The 18,701-nt window shown below is 37.7% G+C and overlaps 1 protein-coding gene across 1 annotated transcript in view; it reads right to left on the bottom strand.

Moving 5' to 3' along the window:
* The window catches only part of LOC127642962 (ras GTPase-activating protein 1-like), a 76,344-nt gene extending 57,932 nt beyond the window's left edge, over positions 1–18,412 (bottom strand). The window contains 1 exon segment of the mRNA XM_052125434.1: positions 17,514–18,412. Within this exon segment, the coding sequence (XP_051981394.1) occupies positions 17,514–17,869 (356 nt within the window). The 5' untranslated portion in view covers positions 17,870–18,412.
* Positions 18,413–18,701: the final 289 nt, after the last annotated feature.

Raw genomic sequence — 18,701 nt, 5'->3', positions numbered from 1 at the left:
AGTCGTATGGTCTTTACCTCACAAATATTTAATTACCAACAAGGTTAAGGAGGTGTCCTTTAAACTGTTACACAGTTTTTACCCAGTCAATCTTTATTTAAGAAACATGCTCCCTGAAATAGATCCACTTTGCTCCTTCTGTAATGCTGTAGATGAATCTGCCCCTCACCTTTTTTGGGAATGTGTCCACGCTGCAGGATTGGAGAAAATTCTGTTTGTTTGTACGTATGCACCTCTATTTTAATTAGTTTTTCTTTGCTTTATAAAAGACGTTTTATTTGGTTTTCACAGTTTTGATAAGTTAATATTTTCTGATTAATCTGTTTATTTTTCTTGCCAAGTTTCTTTATACATAAATGTAAATTTAGGTCTATAAAGCCCCTATTTGCACTTTTGTAAAGACTTAAAATATGATTTAAATACTTGTACCTCCAACAACTCCAAAGCATTGAAAACTATTTTTGCACTATGTAATGAATATAATGTCTTGGCATTATTGTAAAATATATCTGTAGTATTGTGTACAATGTATACCCCTGGATTGTTTCTAAAAAAAAAAAAAGAAATGGTGTAAATTGACAGTCCTTAAACAAGCCATCATAATAAATCTCCAACTGATTGACAAATTCACTTGTGAAATGGATTGCTGTAAACTATATGCCAATGATTGACTTATGATCAATAATATGGTAGTAAACAATACATTGTATTCTAAAGCCGATTTTTGAATATTCTTAGCAATGGTTAACTCTTCTGCCACAAGAATGTAATGCATTTTAATTATCTGAATATTTTTTATTTTAGATTTAAAGATAACCATGTATAATTATTTCATCATTATATATTGAATTGTTGTTATATGAGGGGCTTTTTGATCGCGACACACACACACACACACACACACACACACACACACATATATATGTATATGTGTGTGTGTGTTTTGCTTTGTTGTGTGAATCAATAAAAATGTTAAAATCACAAAAAAGTAAAAAAAAAAACATCAAATGTTAAAAGTAAAAAATTGGGACTTTTCAATTTTACCATCTTCAAAATAATTGAATTATTTTTTCAAGTGACAAACCCTAACTAACCAAAACTCTTCCTTACATGTTAAAAAGGTGTCCCTAAAAGGTTGTCAAATGAGTCAACTTATGCTGAAACTTTTTTCAAAATTTGTCAGTAGGGTTGCCAATTTAATAATTGTAAAATACAGGACAATTTCTCCTGTGCAACGTGCAAAGGGGGCTGACGCTTTAGCACAATGTGTGGACTTTTCAAATAGTCCCCTACCCATCATACGCACAACTTTCAACTAATTTCAAGGTTAAATTAACATCTTAAACAATTTCAACATGATGCCACTTGATCAGCTTAAATACGGACAAATCATGTCCCATATTATTTTGATACAGTATTATAATTTAAGGGATGGGTGGCAACTTTAGTTGGCATAGAAACACACACACACACCAAAACATTGAGGCTTAAAGTATAACATTTATCAGTATGATCAGTAGGCTACATTTGAAAGTCAACAAAGCATGATGTTTATCTAGAAAATGTGCAGCCGAATGTGTTAATTTTACTTTCAACTGCATACACCACCTTAATTTAAAAGCAATCAACAGCAGAAACCAATGGAAGAATTTGATGCTTCAGCTTTGAGAGGCCAACTATCTCAATGGTGGTTATGCTGTAGTGCAATAATGTGTCTATTTGTAGAACAAATAACCATGTCAGGGAAAAAGTCCACAGATAACGAGCATCTTCAAGACATGCTTCAACAAACACTATGAGAAGCCTGAGTTTATGCTTGTGTTGAAGATGATCTAGGCCTAGTCATTGCTAATGTCATTCCATACAAAACGGAAGCTAATTTAAAAAGGCATCTCGACTGCACATGGTTGTTTGCCACAAACCTCAATTCATGCAAAAAGCAGAGGCATAGGAAACAAGCAAGGTGGACAGGTGGCACTCAATGTGTGCACAACAACACTCAAAGCTCAACATTCATTGCTCTTTTTGTGCTTTGTTGTGATGGAAATCAACTAATATGTAAAACATACACTTTAAATCAGGGTTTTTCCTACATAGATAATTAATAGGCGGCCGACTCAGTCAATTTTATGCTGCTTCTGGCTGTCTACAAAACTCCGGTGGGAAACACAAAGAAACGTTGCACATGGTGGATTGTCATTTGTAACTACAAAGGATTAGGAGAGGAGCGCTACAGCTCGAGTGCCTGATAGAAACACAGCTTGGCGATATCTCTTTATTTCATCCTTAATTAAAGTTAAAATAATACGGGAGCGTGACATGTAAATAAGTACAAACTCCAAAATTGTCATTATCTGTGGGTCAGAGCTGCTTCAACCAGTCGCGGAAGAGACCCAATCTGAGCAGGAGTCGAGACAGGCAGATATTTAAAGTTCCGCCGGCTGATGCGCACGCCAACACGAGACGCTCGTCTCTCATCCCCACTGTCTGCAACTTGCAAAGTGAGATCAGCACGATAAGATCAATCTTATGTGAAAAATAACACTAAAATGACAACAATAAAATGTGTGTGTGTATGTATATATATGTATATGATTTATAAATGCTTATCAATAATACTCTTATGGATAAAATGTTTACAGTGTTCAGTGACTAAAATGTCAATATGACTAAATGTTACTAAAATATGACTAAAATGTCAAGAGTTTTCATTGACTAAAACTACATTAAAAAGCCCAGACCTTGTCAACTAAAACGTGACTAAAAAAATAAAAATAAGATAAGGTTGACTAAATATGATAAAAACTAAAAAAGGACATTTGACACAGGATTAAGACTAAATTTTAAAAAAGCTGACAAAATGAACACTAGTATTCAGTTGCAAGGTCATTAGTAGTGTATTAATGCAATGCCAATGTTTACGTGTTTTTAATGTCACTTTTTTATCAGTATGGTACCACCTCCACCTAATTTTGAGCCAGGAAAAACCCTGTAAAAGTTATGTTTTTGTTTATCTACTTTCTCAGCTTAAGACAGAGACAACTATAAGTCATTTGTAGGGTAATTTTGCCAAAAAGTGAAAACACTTTGGCTCCATCAAAACATTGCTGTTAAGAGTATTCTGACTAGCCTGATATTGCAAAATTAGATCAACTAATAGCGTGGGGTTTGGAGTGAGACTTTGGGGAAAACCTGGTTTGAAAACAATCATAATTTTTTTAAATAGAGCACAACATTATCTGTTCTCTTTTCCATAGGATTTAATAAAATCCTTCTGCTGAGTGACTCCAGTCAGGCTTCCTAGGCAACCAATTGGCCTAGGAAGAAACATGTTGGGTTAATCTCCTTGTGGTCTTCGCTCTCAGTGGGGGGTGCGTGGTGAGTTGTGCATGGAGGCCATGGAGAATAACGTGAGTCTCCACACACGCTAGGTCTCTGTGTTGACACGCTCAAACCACGTGATAAGATGCACGGATTGACTGTCTAAGACATGGACAACTGAGATTTGTCCTCCGCCACCCAGATTGAGTCACTACACCACCACAAGGACTTGGAGCGCAATGGGCATTCCAAATTGGGGAGGAAATACCACCCCCTCCAAAAAAGTTATATGTCATGAACCAAACCAACCAAATCCAATGTGAATCACAACATTACAAACTTTGAAGTACTTGAAAATCTGGCAAAACGACAAAAGATCCAAGACTGTGTATGTAACGTCCTTCATGAGTGTATGAAGTGTTGCATTTTGCATTGCGAAAGGAACAATGGAATCTAAAACAAAGGAAAAATATAAACTTATTGATTTACAGTTGCTGATTTTAAGTATAGAAACTAAACATTTGACTTTTATTGCAAAATATTCAGAAATACAAAATACAGAAGTAGTTTGTAGGGAGACCTACAACTTGATAGCATCATTAAGTTTGTTTGCCACCATTCTTTGATTGGTGTTCTCTTCAATAAAAAGTGGATTGATTTTATTGAATTTTTGTATCATGTCAAAACATGGACTGATGGCATTGTTAGAAGCATAACGCATTGTTTACTAACAATGGAGCTTACGATAGGTCCGTTTTAAAAAGGTTTTCATTAAAAATCAATTAGTCCAAGGCCACGTCCACACAATTACATTTTCGTTTCATGTTTTGGCCTTTCGTCCACACTGAGATGCCATTTTTGTCAGCAAAAACTCTCCCGAAATGCAGTCTTCACATCGTAGTGTGGACTGGGAAATGGATATATCTGAAAACGCTGACATATTTGTTGTCATGTGACGCTATCATGTGATCCATTCAACCAAAACAATCAAGATGGCAGACCATTATAGCGGCGCTGTTGTGTCTGATATCCACGTAGATAGCATTGTTAAAGATGAATGTTAGTTTTTACAACGTTCACATTGCATTTCTTAAAAGGCAAGGGGAAGTTTACTCAGAATTGGTGACTGGTAACAGAACACAAGTACAATTGCGTTTAAGATCATACATGTAATGACGATTTTCCACATGCGCAGTAAGGGAATTTAAGTGTTTTCATACCTTTCAGTGTGGATAATCAACTTTTTGAAAACGGCAGTGTGGACTGAGTGCATTTCGAAAATGAAAACGCCATTTTCTATTTAACTTTCGGAACCCAATTGTTGGCTAAAATTACACTGCACTTTTAAGAAAAAATCAACCGTGAATTGGATGTGAAGGGCTCAGATCATAAATAGGAGTGAGAAATATGCACTAGTTAACCATATGCTTGTAAACCCATGTAAGGGACAGGATGATGACACTTCAGAAGAAAAGTGGTACTTCACATGCAAAGTAAAAAGCTCATTTGGCTGCAAATTAACTCTTATGAGAGAGTGGATGTTTTTGCATTCAGGCTCCCTGAAGAACAAATCTCTCAGCAATTGGATCTGTTATGATTTCTAGACAATGGCTGTATTGTCAGATCTGCATAGCCTCAAAAAGGAAGAGTCTTTTGAATTATTCACAAAAATGGCATCAAAAGATCCTGACAAAATACCAGCAATTCAGAACAATATTCTTCCTTTTGGTTATATCCCATGGTTGGCTCACTGAAAACAGGACATGACCTTTTAGTGGTTAGTCAATACCAGCCATCAGGGAACAAACTGAATCTCTTAATTTACAACATTTCATCTTGAAAGAAGTGAGGGCAGTCAGGTCTTGTTGAGATTCGATTGAGGGGGTCCTATACGCTCCTTCGTTCTCTCTTAAATGCTCTCACTCATCCGTCTCACTTGATGGGTCTCGTCTACAGAAACACCTCTATTAGATGTCAAGTCAACACTCATCAGCATCACAGAGTAATGAAATTGCACTACATTATGTCACCAACCATGCTGCTTGAATATGCTGCTAGCTGTTATCTGGGACTCCAAGCCAGTATCTCAAGGAGGACATCAAAGAACTGTTGGCAAACTTTGTGATCAGTTATCAGTCTCCAATTTGAGCCCCAGAGTAATGACATCACATAAATCCATGTGGACCATATAATATGAGTCATCAACTTCAACGGATTTAAACACTAATAATGAAAAAAAAGTCACCAATTCGACAAACTGCACTACAAGCAACACCACAAATTCATGTCTGTAGACCGGAGACAAAGAATGAATTAAAAATCTAATAAAATATTAAAGGAAACTACAAACACACATGCCAGAACTAGATGCATTATGGTTCATACTAAAGTATCATCCACACAACATTTTTAAGGAGAAAAATCCAGTTTACTAACATAATTTTCCAAAGTAGACGGTAAAAGAAAGCATTGTTGAAATTAGGGAAGGGCAGGAGTACTCAATGACCTATGTACTCGGCCGTGGCAGCAACAATCGATCATGAAAATGATAATCGATAGTGATCACGCATGATATGACTTTTCACTTCATTCAAAATCCAGTGACATTTACCTGACAATTAAACACAAACGTGTCAAAGTGGGAGCTCATTTTTTATTTTGAGATTGATTATGTTGTGACTTTTGAGGGGTCAAATGACTATCAGACTTCTCATGGCAAACAAACTGATAATACACTGCAATGCTATCGTTACAATAATCAAAACAAAGAGTGTAATTAACTGTGTTTTGAACAACTGTCTCTGCAAAACGTTTGCATAACACGCTTTATTATCATGTAATGTAAGAACTTTGACTTGCTAATGATATTATTTAATAAAATTTAATGATTGTCACTGACAAAACCTCCTTGCCCTGCATGACGTAACACAGCTGTAGCTCGAAGAAATTAAGATTTCTGCTCGAGTTTCTAAGTTAGATATCCGATATAAAGTGTCATTCCGTTGCACTTTCCTGAATGGAATGATTCATGAAATCACAGCAACAACAATACAAAGCATCGTGGCTTTCCTCACTTGAGTGAACATTTGGGGGGGCCACGCACACACACACACACACACACACACACACACACACACACACACACACAATGCAGCATCTTGAAAACTGAATTTCAATTTAACACGCAATGTTATGGCATCTCCTGTTATCTGAAAATAGACTGTTCAGACAGTCACAAAAACTGGTGCGCACTTACTAAGTGCTACGGTAACCTGAAGAATGGACAGACAGACATACGTTGTGCACATTCTTTCAGAGTTGGGCAGCGAATTTTCACATAATGACAAAATATGATGAATTATATTTTAATTATGCAATCTTCTGTAAATTTTTTAACATACTATTTATAACAGCCTATAATAATAATGAATAGACGATACACTGGAACAAGACGCAATGCAGCAGCCATAGACGTATGTCACGACACGTTATTATATGTACAGTTATGAACGTGATTCTACGAGTACTCGAGTAGACAAAATGCCCATCCCTAGTCGAAACACCATTTCTGGTGGAGGGAAACTGTGTGACAGTGTGGATGAGAAGCTAATGTGGCAAAATAAATGCTTTTTCAAACAAAAACATTAGTAAGAACAAGGCTTAAGAGTCACATTATATAAAATATAATATATTATATCCAAGTTAAACGTTACAGCAAAAAAATCTTCAGTGAGGACTAGGGCTAGTCGACACAGCTTGTAATTTTTTTATTTATCTTACTGGTATTTTTTGCGCTTCACAGGGTATTAGTGCTCTGCTTTGTCATCTCAAAAAACATGAATTATTCTTAATGATTCCAGTGTATGAGTGGTCGGCTTCACAAAATAATTTAAAGTACGCAGTTCATGCAGGCTAAGATTGCAGCCTTTCATAGTTTAATAATCGCATTAGGACATATCAGGATTTTAATTTATTAAAATATAGCAGCAAGCATCGATGACGGGCCCAAGCACAACCGGTCCATTTCCACCCATTGGCTTTCGAAAGCAATGCAAGGTGGAAACATGCATTTGACATTTTTCTAAACAAAATTCAAGCAAATTGAGTAAATAAAAGAGGACTATTTTAAAGTCTGTTGTAAGAGCCACACTTCCTGCTGCCAGGGGGTGGCACTATGACCATGACCCAACATAGTGAAATCCATGCGATTAGCCCCCAAGTCTAAGCATATATATCAATTTTGATTTACATAACAAATTGCACACATAAGATATGAGAAACTTCCTATTTCCCATTTTTTGTCATTCATTTAATGCATCACCATGGCGACACCGATAAATATATCAAAATATGTTTTCAATTTAGCATCTTCAGTGTCTTGGCATATTGTACTGATTAATGGAATGATTCAAACTTAAACTTCTGTTTTAGCTGTTTAAGTTTGAATCAGAGCCACTACTAAAACAATATGTCTAACCTTAAAATCATCACAAATTTGAACATTCGGTACACCTCACAGCCCTAGTGAGAACAGTGCTCATCCATAAGTGCATTCATATTATTTTGGAACAGACCAGAAAACAGAAAAACTTTGTATATTCTTCAAGTTTGAGCATGGAAAACAGCACTCATGTGTCCCACTTACGCTGAATTCGTCCTCTGCTGCATCCTCGGCTGTCCCAGCTGTCCGTCTCGCTCTTACTCACAAAATATTCCAGCTCCGCTGCTGCGATTCACTGGGGTCTGTCTCCTCTGTCCCACCAGGCATAACTGACAAACCTTCAATTCAGTGTTTGCCATGTCCCATAGAACCTGCAGTTGCACTTAAGTCACTGAGCAGAAACGCTATCTGCATGGGAACAGCGGAGGAGGGGTCCACCTCACATATGTTCGGCACAGTCTTATCTGATGCTTAAAGTGTTATAATCCATGCTAGTTATCGCTTCTTCAGAATACTGCTTCTATGAAGATATTCTAGAAAAATAGCTCAAGTCTTTGAGCCTTTGCTGCCTGCTTGAAGACCTTCCTCTTTGAAGGCAGTCACTCAAATGCAAAGGATGAGTACGAAATGCCTCAGCTTGGAGAGCAGGCAGGGTGGGAAGGGAGGGGACGATTGGGATATGAGACACTAAGACCAGTGGGGGGACAAAAGCAGCCCACCAATTAAGAGATTTAATAATGAATAATTCACCTAAATTTTTTAATTCTGCAATCATTTCTTCAGCCTCATGTTGTCCTAAACCCAGTTTTTTTTTTTCCCATAGCTATTGCCACACAATTACCGTTCATAGTAACAACGGCTGTTTTGATCCATAAAGGAACAAAAAATATGCCAAAAATATCACCCACCATTTTGTAATCCGGACGAGGACATGGGCAAGATGCGAGCTTCGGCTGTGAATATAATAGCTTGTTCCTTACACAAACTTCTGCAGACTTGGAATATAGTGCTCGAGTTGAATGGACAGCTTGCATGTCCTTTTTGAAGCTTGACAGCCCTTTGTCACTATGATCTGTCATGATTTGGCAAGAGCTACGTAAAAACGAATACAAAATGTATACTTTTTTGCTCCATGAAAAAAAAAAGCAGAACGAACACAATTTATAGAGTCAAAAATGCAGTAACGCCACAATAAAAACGTAAGATTCTCTGTAAATGAGCAAACTCAACATCAGTAACAACCCACCATCATGCAAATCACCTGGACTTCCGATTACATTTTTCCAAAGTTTCCACACTGGAAAAAAGGTGGAGAGGAGCGGGGTCTGGGAGCAGATGCCAAACAGCATTGTTTTTCTTCACACATGATGGAGTGTCACAGCTTGTTAGATTCAGCACACAGGACAGTCCTGCTGCACACAGATGGATGACTAAAGAGCCCGTCTTCAGCGAGCGGTAACTGTGCAGGAGCTGAAACGGGGTCACACGAGGGATGATTATACATACTCAGAGTGCAGTACGCAGATCCATGAATCTGTCATTAGCTGAAAAGGGCTGTGTCTCTTTTAAAGAAATGAATGTCACAGCTCTGTGACAGTTAATTATTAATATGTTGAAGTACTTTTCAAATTAGTATTGTTTTTGAAGCTATATATTTTGGTTCTGTCTAAACCCTGTCAGCCTAAATTGAAATTAACTTCAATCATTACGCCACTGCATTACTACATTAAAATAAAGAGTGTGAATAAAGCCTTTGAATACTTGGCCATGCATAAGGATCCACTTCAAACATAATGTGGTTAAGTGTTTTCTGAAAGAACCAGAAGAACACATTGCCATGCTTGTGAATGCGTGAGAGGATCTAGATCTTCATTTTTTTGGCGATTTGCATGCTTCGTGCCTTTCACCACCTATTGGGCAAGGAGCAAAAAGACAAAAAAGGGAGGAGTAATGGAAAGGAAAATAATAAATAATTCATATTTGCACAACAGCCCAGTAGTGGTGATATGTACGAAGAATACAAATAAAAAGAAACAAGAAGATTACCTCTCATGAATTGGCATTTAAAAGGAATAATCCGGGTTCAACACAAGTTAAGTTCAACCAACGGCATTTGTGGCATAATGTTGATTACCACATACATGAATTCTGACTTGCCCCTCCTTGTCTTTTTTTTTTTAAAGCAAAGATTCTGTGTTACAATGAGGCACTTACAATGGAAGTGAATGGGTGCCAATTTTTTTATGATAAAATACTATTTCAAAAGTAAAGCCACAAGATGTAAACAATACAATACTAACATTTTCTGTGTAAAGTTATAGCCTATTTTACAACTTCACTGCCATGACGATGTAATAACAACAAAGCCTAAAAATGGTGATTTAAACAACTTTACAGCTCAAATAATACATGAAATATATACATCAAATAATACACCAAATAATTTTAAACTTCTATACAACAATAAGCTTCACATTTCTGCCTTTAAACACTCAAAATTCCCTATTCACTTACATTGAAAATGCCTCACTGTGCCTCGATTCTTTCTTCTTTTTTTTTTAAAGGAGGTACGAGCTCAAATTCATTTTTGCGATTATCCACATGATGACACAAATGTTGTTGATTGAGCTCAACTTCTATTGAAGTTGCAGCAAAAGCATAAAAGAAAAATTTGAGCTTCAAAAGATCTGTCCACAATTCACTTGCATTGTATGGACCTACAGAGCTGAGATATTCTTCTAAAAATCTTCATCTGTGTTCAGCAGAAGAAAGAAAGTCATAAACATAGTGGATGGCATGAGGCTGAGTAAAAGGATGAGATATTTTTAGCTGAACTATTCTTTTAAATTAATTATTTGGTTATATTTTCAGGGCCAATTAAATGGTGGCACGGTGGCTCAGTTGTTAGCACTGTCGCCTCACAGCAAGAAGGTCCCTGCTCAACTGGACCTTTCTGTGTAGAGTTTGCAATGTTCTCCCTGTGTTCATGTGGGTCTCCTCTGGGTGCTCCGGTTTACCCCACAAGTCCAAAAACATGCAGGTTAAGTGAATTGACTCTAAATTTCCCCGTAGGTGTGAGTGAGAGTCCCCCAGCCATTAGAGGTTGCGTCAGGAAGGGCATCCAGAGTATAAACCGGTTCCAAGTCAAATATGAGGATCACGGATGGAAAAAAAACATTTAATTGAAGGAACCAGCAGTCAGTGCAGTTCAGTGTAGGCTAGCAGTTGGCATTCCAAAGGCCAAGCATTTGTAAAAAATAAAAAGCCATTTACCAGCATGGGTGCTCAATTAGCCTTTGAATGAGATCAAGTTTGGTGAGCAATTTCTTATCCAGCAGACAGAACATGCACTCCTGTTGATCAACAAACTCTCTCTCTCCGACTATGGTTACATTGACACCAGAAAGCAGCTTATTGCAAGAAAACAGCGTTCCAGTTTACATGCACTGTATATGTTGTACTCTTTTCTCCTGTATACAAGTGGCTCGATCATTAAGCAGCTTTCTCCACAGCAACGTAATTTTCCAGCAACACGTGTGTTAACACACATGGCATCTGAGGAAGACTTCACTATTTTACTCTGTTGATTCGATTTATTCACAGACATTCATTCCAGAGTTGTTGCAGTGTTTGTTTCCTTAACTTGCTATCGTGACCTGCAGCTGCATTGTGACGCAGTATTGGGGGTTTCCCTCTTACATAAAACCCTGAGATTCCCCCAATGTACAAGCGGACATTAGGGACAGTCAATAATTAACATCCATGTGTATAAAATGTATAGTTTGTGATTTTCCCTCTGTCCTCCAAGAACTGTTGAATTCTTTCGGCTGTGTTGACATGTTGTTGGTCTCCATCCTATGACGTTTGTTATCCTGGTCTGTTCCACGCACGCATACCATTCAAACACCCATCAGAACGCTGCTTATGCGTTTACATGAGCACATTAAGCCACGTTCTCTGAGAGAAACCTAGGTGTTTTAAACCGCTTTCTCTTAATCCCTTAAACTGCGCAAGGAAATCAGTGTTTTTTTACACAACCTTTCAGAATGCTGCTTTCTGCTAAAATCCTTGAATGAACTGTTTTCTTAAGTAAATGTAAACATGGTCTCTCTCTCTTCCAAGGGAAACTGTTTATGACCCCAAATCCTTTCTAATCTTTGTGGAAACTTAATCAACTTGCTCTTTATCCAAAGTGCTGTTTGTTTTCAAGCCCTGGTGCTTCAGATAAGTGTTATCCAGCTCTTTACTCGTTCTCCTGTTTGTCTCTGTTAAGCAGTAGAGAGCATCTGTGAAATATTTATCCCACTGCTGGCATCATTGTTTATGAATGAACTGCACAGACGAGAATGATCGTGGCGGTCTTCAGTGTGTGACAAAGTTTAGTCACACATTCTGGGATGCAGGACCATATCTCGCTCTCTCTCGCTCGCTCTGAAATGATTCAAATGTAATATATAGCCATGAAAGTGATGAAGGTCTGTGTGGAGACTTGTTTGTTTTGTTGAGAAAATACTAGTTGATTAGTTCTCCTCCTCCCCACACAACTGAGATGGCATGAGGTTGTGTAAATTATGAGAGAATTTTCATTTTTTGTGAACTATCACTTTAATGTAGAAATCAGCTTGTTTTAGCTGTGGTATAGAAAGTGGTATTCAAAAATCATGAAATTTGACAGGTATTGTATCAATTACTAAAGTTTTGTTATTGTGACAGCACTATAAAAGCACTACTCTTAGGAAAGCTGCTTTGGAACAACGTGTATTATGAAAAGTGCTATAAATTGAAAAGAACTTGCAAATTGAATTAATGAAAATAAATTAAATGCATGGGAGGGAGAAAAGCAAAAAACACAGCCTTCAGATTTTCTCCTCATGATACAAACCCAGATAACAATTTCTTCTGTGGGTGAATAAATTCTCAGAATTTGAGTAAATTATCCCTTTAAAAACTAGCATATTCTCTGACACCATATCAATATATCAACAGAGCCACACCTCACAAACCTTGCAAGTAGTTTATGTCACCTGAATTGCATGGGACACACACTTCCTCCTCACTGCTAAGGAATTGCTCTTTGTAGACATGCACGGAGCCATAAGCTGATGCTTATATGGCTTTTATTATGTCATAGTCAAAGCCATTTGAGCAGATAAGGGATAAAATGTGAATAAAAATTCATTGTGGCCCAAATTCAGCAGTCACTGAGTGCATGCAGCCATAGAAGCTGTGGAGCACATCTGCTACAGCACTGGTGCATCACAGAGATACACAGCCCAAACTTATAGCAAACTATGTCTTTCAAAGTCAATCATTTGGAAGCTCTGAGGAAACTTGAATTGTAATTGGGCCACCAGCCTACCGCAACAGTGGATGTCAAGAGCCAATATCTGTGTGCAGGAGAACGGCAATGCACAAATCACAGGTCATAAACTCATAATTTCAGCATATTTGCAGGGAATTTTGTAATTTTCTATATTTCTACATGCAGCGAACACAAAATCAAAATAACAATCTAGGATGCTGAAGGCAAATACAAAATCAAGGACACTTAAAACGGTGTGGGCTTAGCCTTCAAATACTTTAGTACACCCACACGGTTTTGTGAAAACTTTCAGAGCTTTAAATTTTGTATTTTTTTTTTTTTAAACACTGACTGAATCAATAGAGTAGATTTGGATTGAGCAATGAAAAAATATGTAGGCCAACTAAAAATGAAAAACTACAAAAAAAAATGTATATACCTTCGGCTTACTTGTGGGACGAGCTAAAACAAGACGGTCTCTATATAAAACTTCAGGACTGATTATCAGCCTGCTCTTGAGCAACAAGAGATATGAGAAGGGGCCACAATAAATTTCATGCTATCATCCAGCTTGTCTTGATATAGGCTTGAGGAACAGAAAGTGTCACCATCATGACATTTTTCATTAGATTCAACCAATGATCTTGTTTGTCAAATGCTGATCTAACATGATTACAGGTGACACAGAACGTAGTCAGCAACTGCAATAACTGCGGTTTCACAATGTTTGCAAAAGGAAGACCAGGAAAGATGAAAGGCATTTGGCATTCTTGGCAGGGACACTGCATCCATATAAAACCACCATGTTAATGATATGAAAAGGTCACAACTACACTAAAACAAAACTAAGTGATAAAAAGTCTGATAAGCAGACATGAGCATCTGAAACTACATTAGCAATGATGAAAGAGCACTTAGCTGGAACGCAACTTATTAGTAATGTTATATGGGCAACCCATAATATAATTAAAGTGGCATAATTGGCTTGTTTAATACATAACCTCTTACGCTGTAAATAATGTGTAATACAAACATGTCATTTAAAAGTGGCTTTGAATAAAAGTGTCAGCTAAATGTAAATAAGCCTATGAATCAGAATCTTTAGCATATATATATATATATATATATATATATATATATATATATATATATATTTTTTTCTATTAAGTCAATGGCTCAAACCTAGTAAGCTGCCTACCTAAACAGCATTTTAGGGTATATCAGCATGCCATTAGTGCACAAAATGCTAAGTAGGGAGTTCACAAGTTTAGATGCAGGCCTACTCCTGGCTGTAACTACTAATAGTCCATAAAGTGATTTCAATCTTAACCCTTGTGCTGGGATAAAACTTTACCTAAATCGCTTTTAAATCTCTCATCATGCTATATTATCACCCAAATATATGATTAGATAATTTTGCCAACTTGTTTCTTTCAATTAGCACAGGTTTTGTATTTCTTTTTGGAACTTACTGATCGTAGGTCTCATTGACCTTAGGTCAACCTCCGTTTTTGAGTGAAAAAAAGCATTATTTAAGGATAATTTTGGCAATATCAAATAAAACATTGTGTACTATTTATCACACTAGTGTGCTTTAATGTTTAACCAGGAAGTTTGTTTTGAAATGCTTTATTTTGTACAAAATGGCATAGTCACACTTTGCACATTTTCCATGCTCAAAAATGACCATGCAGTCACTGAAAATGAATGGGGTATAAAAAAAAAAAATTCAGGAGCATGTCCATCATGTTCACATATGTGTGCGTGTGCTTGCAAACATAAAGGCCTCAGACCTGTGTACGCACACACAAACACACATGTTCACACACACACACACACACACACACACACACACACACACACACACACTCTTTTGAGTATTACATGATTTATTTTGAGATTAACTTTATCCTAGCCTGAACTGCATCCAACATTACCACACACACACCTCTACAATAGAATCTTTCTTTGATGCACACTTTCATCAAGCATTGTGCGTTTCAAATGCAGAGCACACATTTGCAAGGCACATGCAAAAAACAATTGTCAGTCATGTGCATGAGGACACAAAACCACCAGGTGTTCATTTATTTGATTTGTTGTTGATCAGAAAATAATCAGCAAATAAACCGCAATATGAACGGTGTTGGTGTTTTAGTTCCATAAAATTCTCTTTATATGACAGTATAGGGGTGTGCGATATATATCGTCTACGATGATAACAGTTTTTCATAGTCAAGAACCAAAAATTATAAGATCTTTATTTCTTAAGAATTTGCATTCTGTTGCACCTGTAATTTCCTTTTGGAATCATTTTTTTTTTTTTAACCTTAATTGGAAAGAAATCTGGTCTTTACAGCAAAAAATATTTCTCACAAACAAAGTGAAAGAAGTTTCCTTTAAGCTGATACACAGGTTTTACCCTATTAAAAAATGTATAAAAAAAAGTTTAGAGCTGATATTAATTTAACATGCTCTTTTTGTCTGAACACTGATGAAACAATGGTACACTTATTTTGGTCATGTCACTACACTCAGAAGCTTTGGAAAGATATTTGTGTTTTTGTCAAATGTAAGATTTTGCCAGGCTTCTCAATACATATGAGAAACATTATATTTGGGTATTTTGACTCAGACCCCACAAAATAAATTATCTGTTTTGTTATTAATTAAAAAAATTCCTAAGCAAATTTGACATTAACAAATGCAAATTTTCAAACTGTAAACCGGTTTTATTTTAACCGGTTAAGGACTGTTAGTATTTGCTCTGCTTTTGTGCTCTTCATGTGATCTTTTTTATGTGATATAATGGCCCTCTTATTATTATTTATTTTATTTTTTTCAAATGTTGTAACCAATGTGCTGTACAATCTTTTACAAACATTAAATAGAACTTATAAAATGTTAAAAATAACAAATTAATAAAACATTAAAACCTACACAAACTGTTATAATTCTCAACCAACATTATAGGCTAAAAAGGAAAAAATGTGTCTTCAATCTAGATTTAAATATAGGCAATGAGGAAGAAGACCCAACAACAAATGGGAGTGCATTCCACAACCTGGGGCCGCAACCACAAACGCCCGATCACCTTTGGTTTTCAACGGGATCGAAGAACAGAGAGGAGTAAAGGATTTGATGATCGAAGACACCTAGGTGCCGAATGCAGATGAAGTAAATCGGCAATGTACTGAGGGGCTAAACCATGCAAGGCCTTATAAACATACAGCACAACCTTAAATTTAACTCTGTAACTAACTGGAAGCCAAGGTAGGGAAGCAAGAACTGGGGTAATATGCTCTCTTTTCTTGGTACCCGTTAGAAGTCCAGCTGCTGCATTTTGGACAACTTGCAGACGTGAGAAAGAAGATTGAGACAGACCCACATATAAGGTATTGCAGTAATCCAGCCGGGATGTAATAGGAGCATGAATTACTATTTCCAAGTCCTTCAATGAGAGAAACTGTTTTAATTTAGCAATGGACCTTAGATGAAAAAAGCTTACTTTAACAACAGCATTTATCTGCTTATCAAATAATAAGTCAGAATCAAAGATGACACCCAAGTTCTTAACTCTATTGTGTATGGTTAAAGACAAAGTACCTAACTGATTTTCAATGTCAGCGATACGTAATGAAGAGCCAAAAGCAATGACCTCGGTTTCATCCTCAATAAGCATGAGGAAGTTTTCAGATATCCATAATTTAACTTCCTCAAGACGAGATTACAGATGGAATGACAATCGTTAGACCTGACAGGAAGGTAAAATTGTGTGTCATCAGCATAACAATGATAGGCTACACTGTACTTCTGAAAGATGGAGCCTAAAGAAAGCATATAAAGAGGAAAAAGCAGAGGACCCAACATGGAGCCTTGTGGATAGCCTTGTTTGTTTAATGTTCTCAGCCATAAAAAAAAATTAAAAATTAGTCTGAAACCAGACCAAGGCTGCAGGGGGCGCCGGAAAATTCGCAATCGGATTCGGACCGCAGCAAATGTACCCAGTGTGAAAACCACCTTAAAATGCTGCCTCCGAAGGCAAGGTTTTAGCCATGTTAGCCATTGTTACCTGGACACTCTCTTTTCTCAAACAATTTACAAGAACATATAGAAGTGAATTAAGGAAAGTGAATTTTAGAAAGGATCCCTTTTGGCATTATTAGTGTTGCCATAGAAACAATTAATGCCTCAGCCCAATGGGTGTAAATAGCTCGAGAAGAATCTCCAAGTTGTCATCTCGTGTTACAGTAATTCTGACACAAATTTAACAGCCAGCGTTCGGCTGGGCATACGGACATAGTCATCGCATCATGCGAGTGGTCGCGATTTTATACATAAATGTGTATAAAACCAATTAATTGATTTTAGAAGTGAATTTTTTAAATTACAGAGTGCCCCTTTAAATGATCAGAATTATATATTTATGTCAGAAAAGTGAATCCTTACTGGTTGGTGGGCGGCGCTGAGAGGGGGAAAACAACCTCTTCTTCCTCATACTCCGGCCCATCCTGTTGATCATTTTCATCCACACTCCCGTGCGCCCCGAACCCCGGCGGCGGTGGAGGTGGCGGCGGTAAAGGTGGGAAGACCGAGTGCCCATCAGAGGGGGACATCCGGCTGCTGCCTGGCCCGTCTGAGGAGGGGGACTCACAGCCAGCAGCAGCAGCAGCTCTCCCCATGAGATCTTCTCCTTCGGCGATCGGATAGATCATCACTCGAGCGGGCTTGGAGTAAATGGGAAAGTGGGTCGAGTCGGGGCCTCTGCTGCCGTCCGATCCCCTGTCCTCGCCCCTCACCTCCATGCAAAAAATAAGAAGAGAGCTTAAGCTTCTATGAGTATGTTAAAGCTGCTTCTTCCAGTCTTGGAGAAAGTTTCCTGGAGAAGAGAGGAGCACACACACTCACGCAGGGCCAGCTCAGCGGCTAGCATATGAATTAGGTCTTCATTGTTTGCTGAGTTTCAGGCTTTCACAAAAAGAAAAAGGGATTTTGAGAAATAAATCGGGTAAATGCCCGAGTAGATGACAGGCTGATGTATCGACTCCCCGGTCCGGTGTCAGTTGTGGCTTGTAGCCCGCGGGAATGTGAGCTTTTATTGTCAGTCTTTTTGTGGTTGTTATTTTGTTGCCAGTGAGTTGAGAAAACGCTCCGATCTGCTACTTCTAAGCGCTTCACAGACGATCGCTGGTGTCCGACACACGTCTCCTCACTCGATTCCGCTTAATGCGTATGTTAAAAGTGTTTTCTTGTGGCGTAAATTTTTATAGCGTAAATTCTTCGAGATTTCTGTACTGATGGAACATTTGCCACAGCTGCTCCCAGTCCCACTCCTCTGTAGCTGCGCGTCCCCGCTCATGCGCAGACCCAACAAGCAGAGCGTCGAGCCGATTATCATACATGCGCGTCACATATCCATTAGATCTGTTATAGACAGAGTGAAGAAAAAGAAACGAAATTAAAGTGCGTTGAAAAAAAATTGCACATCTACATTCAAAACACACCACCTCATATGAAGGTGAATGGAGCATGGCGATGGGGCGCTAGTCAGCAAGCCAAGGAGTGTGCAAGAGTGACTAGTGTGCATTGGGGCCAGACTTCAATCAGATGAGGCATTTTTAACTAATTTTCTTGACA

The sequence above is a fragment of the Xyrauchen texanus genome, chromosome 4 (genome assembly GCF_025860055.1).
Source record: "Xyrauchen texanus isolate HMW12.3.18 chromosome 4, RBS_HiC_50CHRs, whole genome shotgun sequence".
NCBI lineage: Eukaryota > Metazoa > Chordata > Actinopteri > Cypriniformes > Catostomidae > Xyrauchen > Xyrauchen texanus.
The sequence above is the reverse complement of the archived record's forward strand: the minus strand, read 5'-3'. Positions and strand labels throughout refer to the sequence as shown.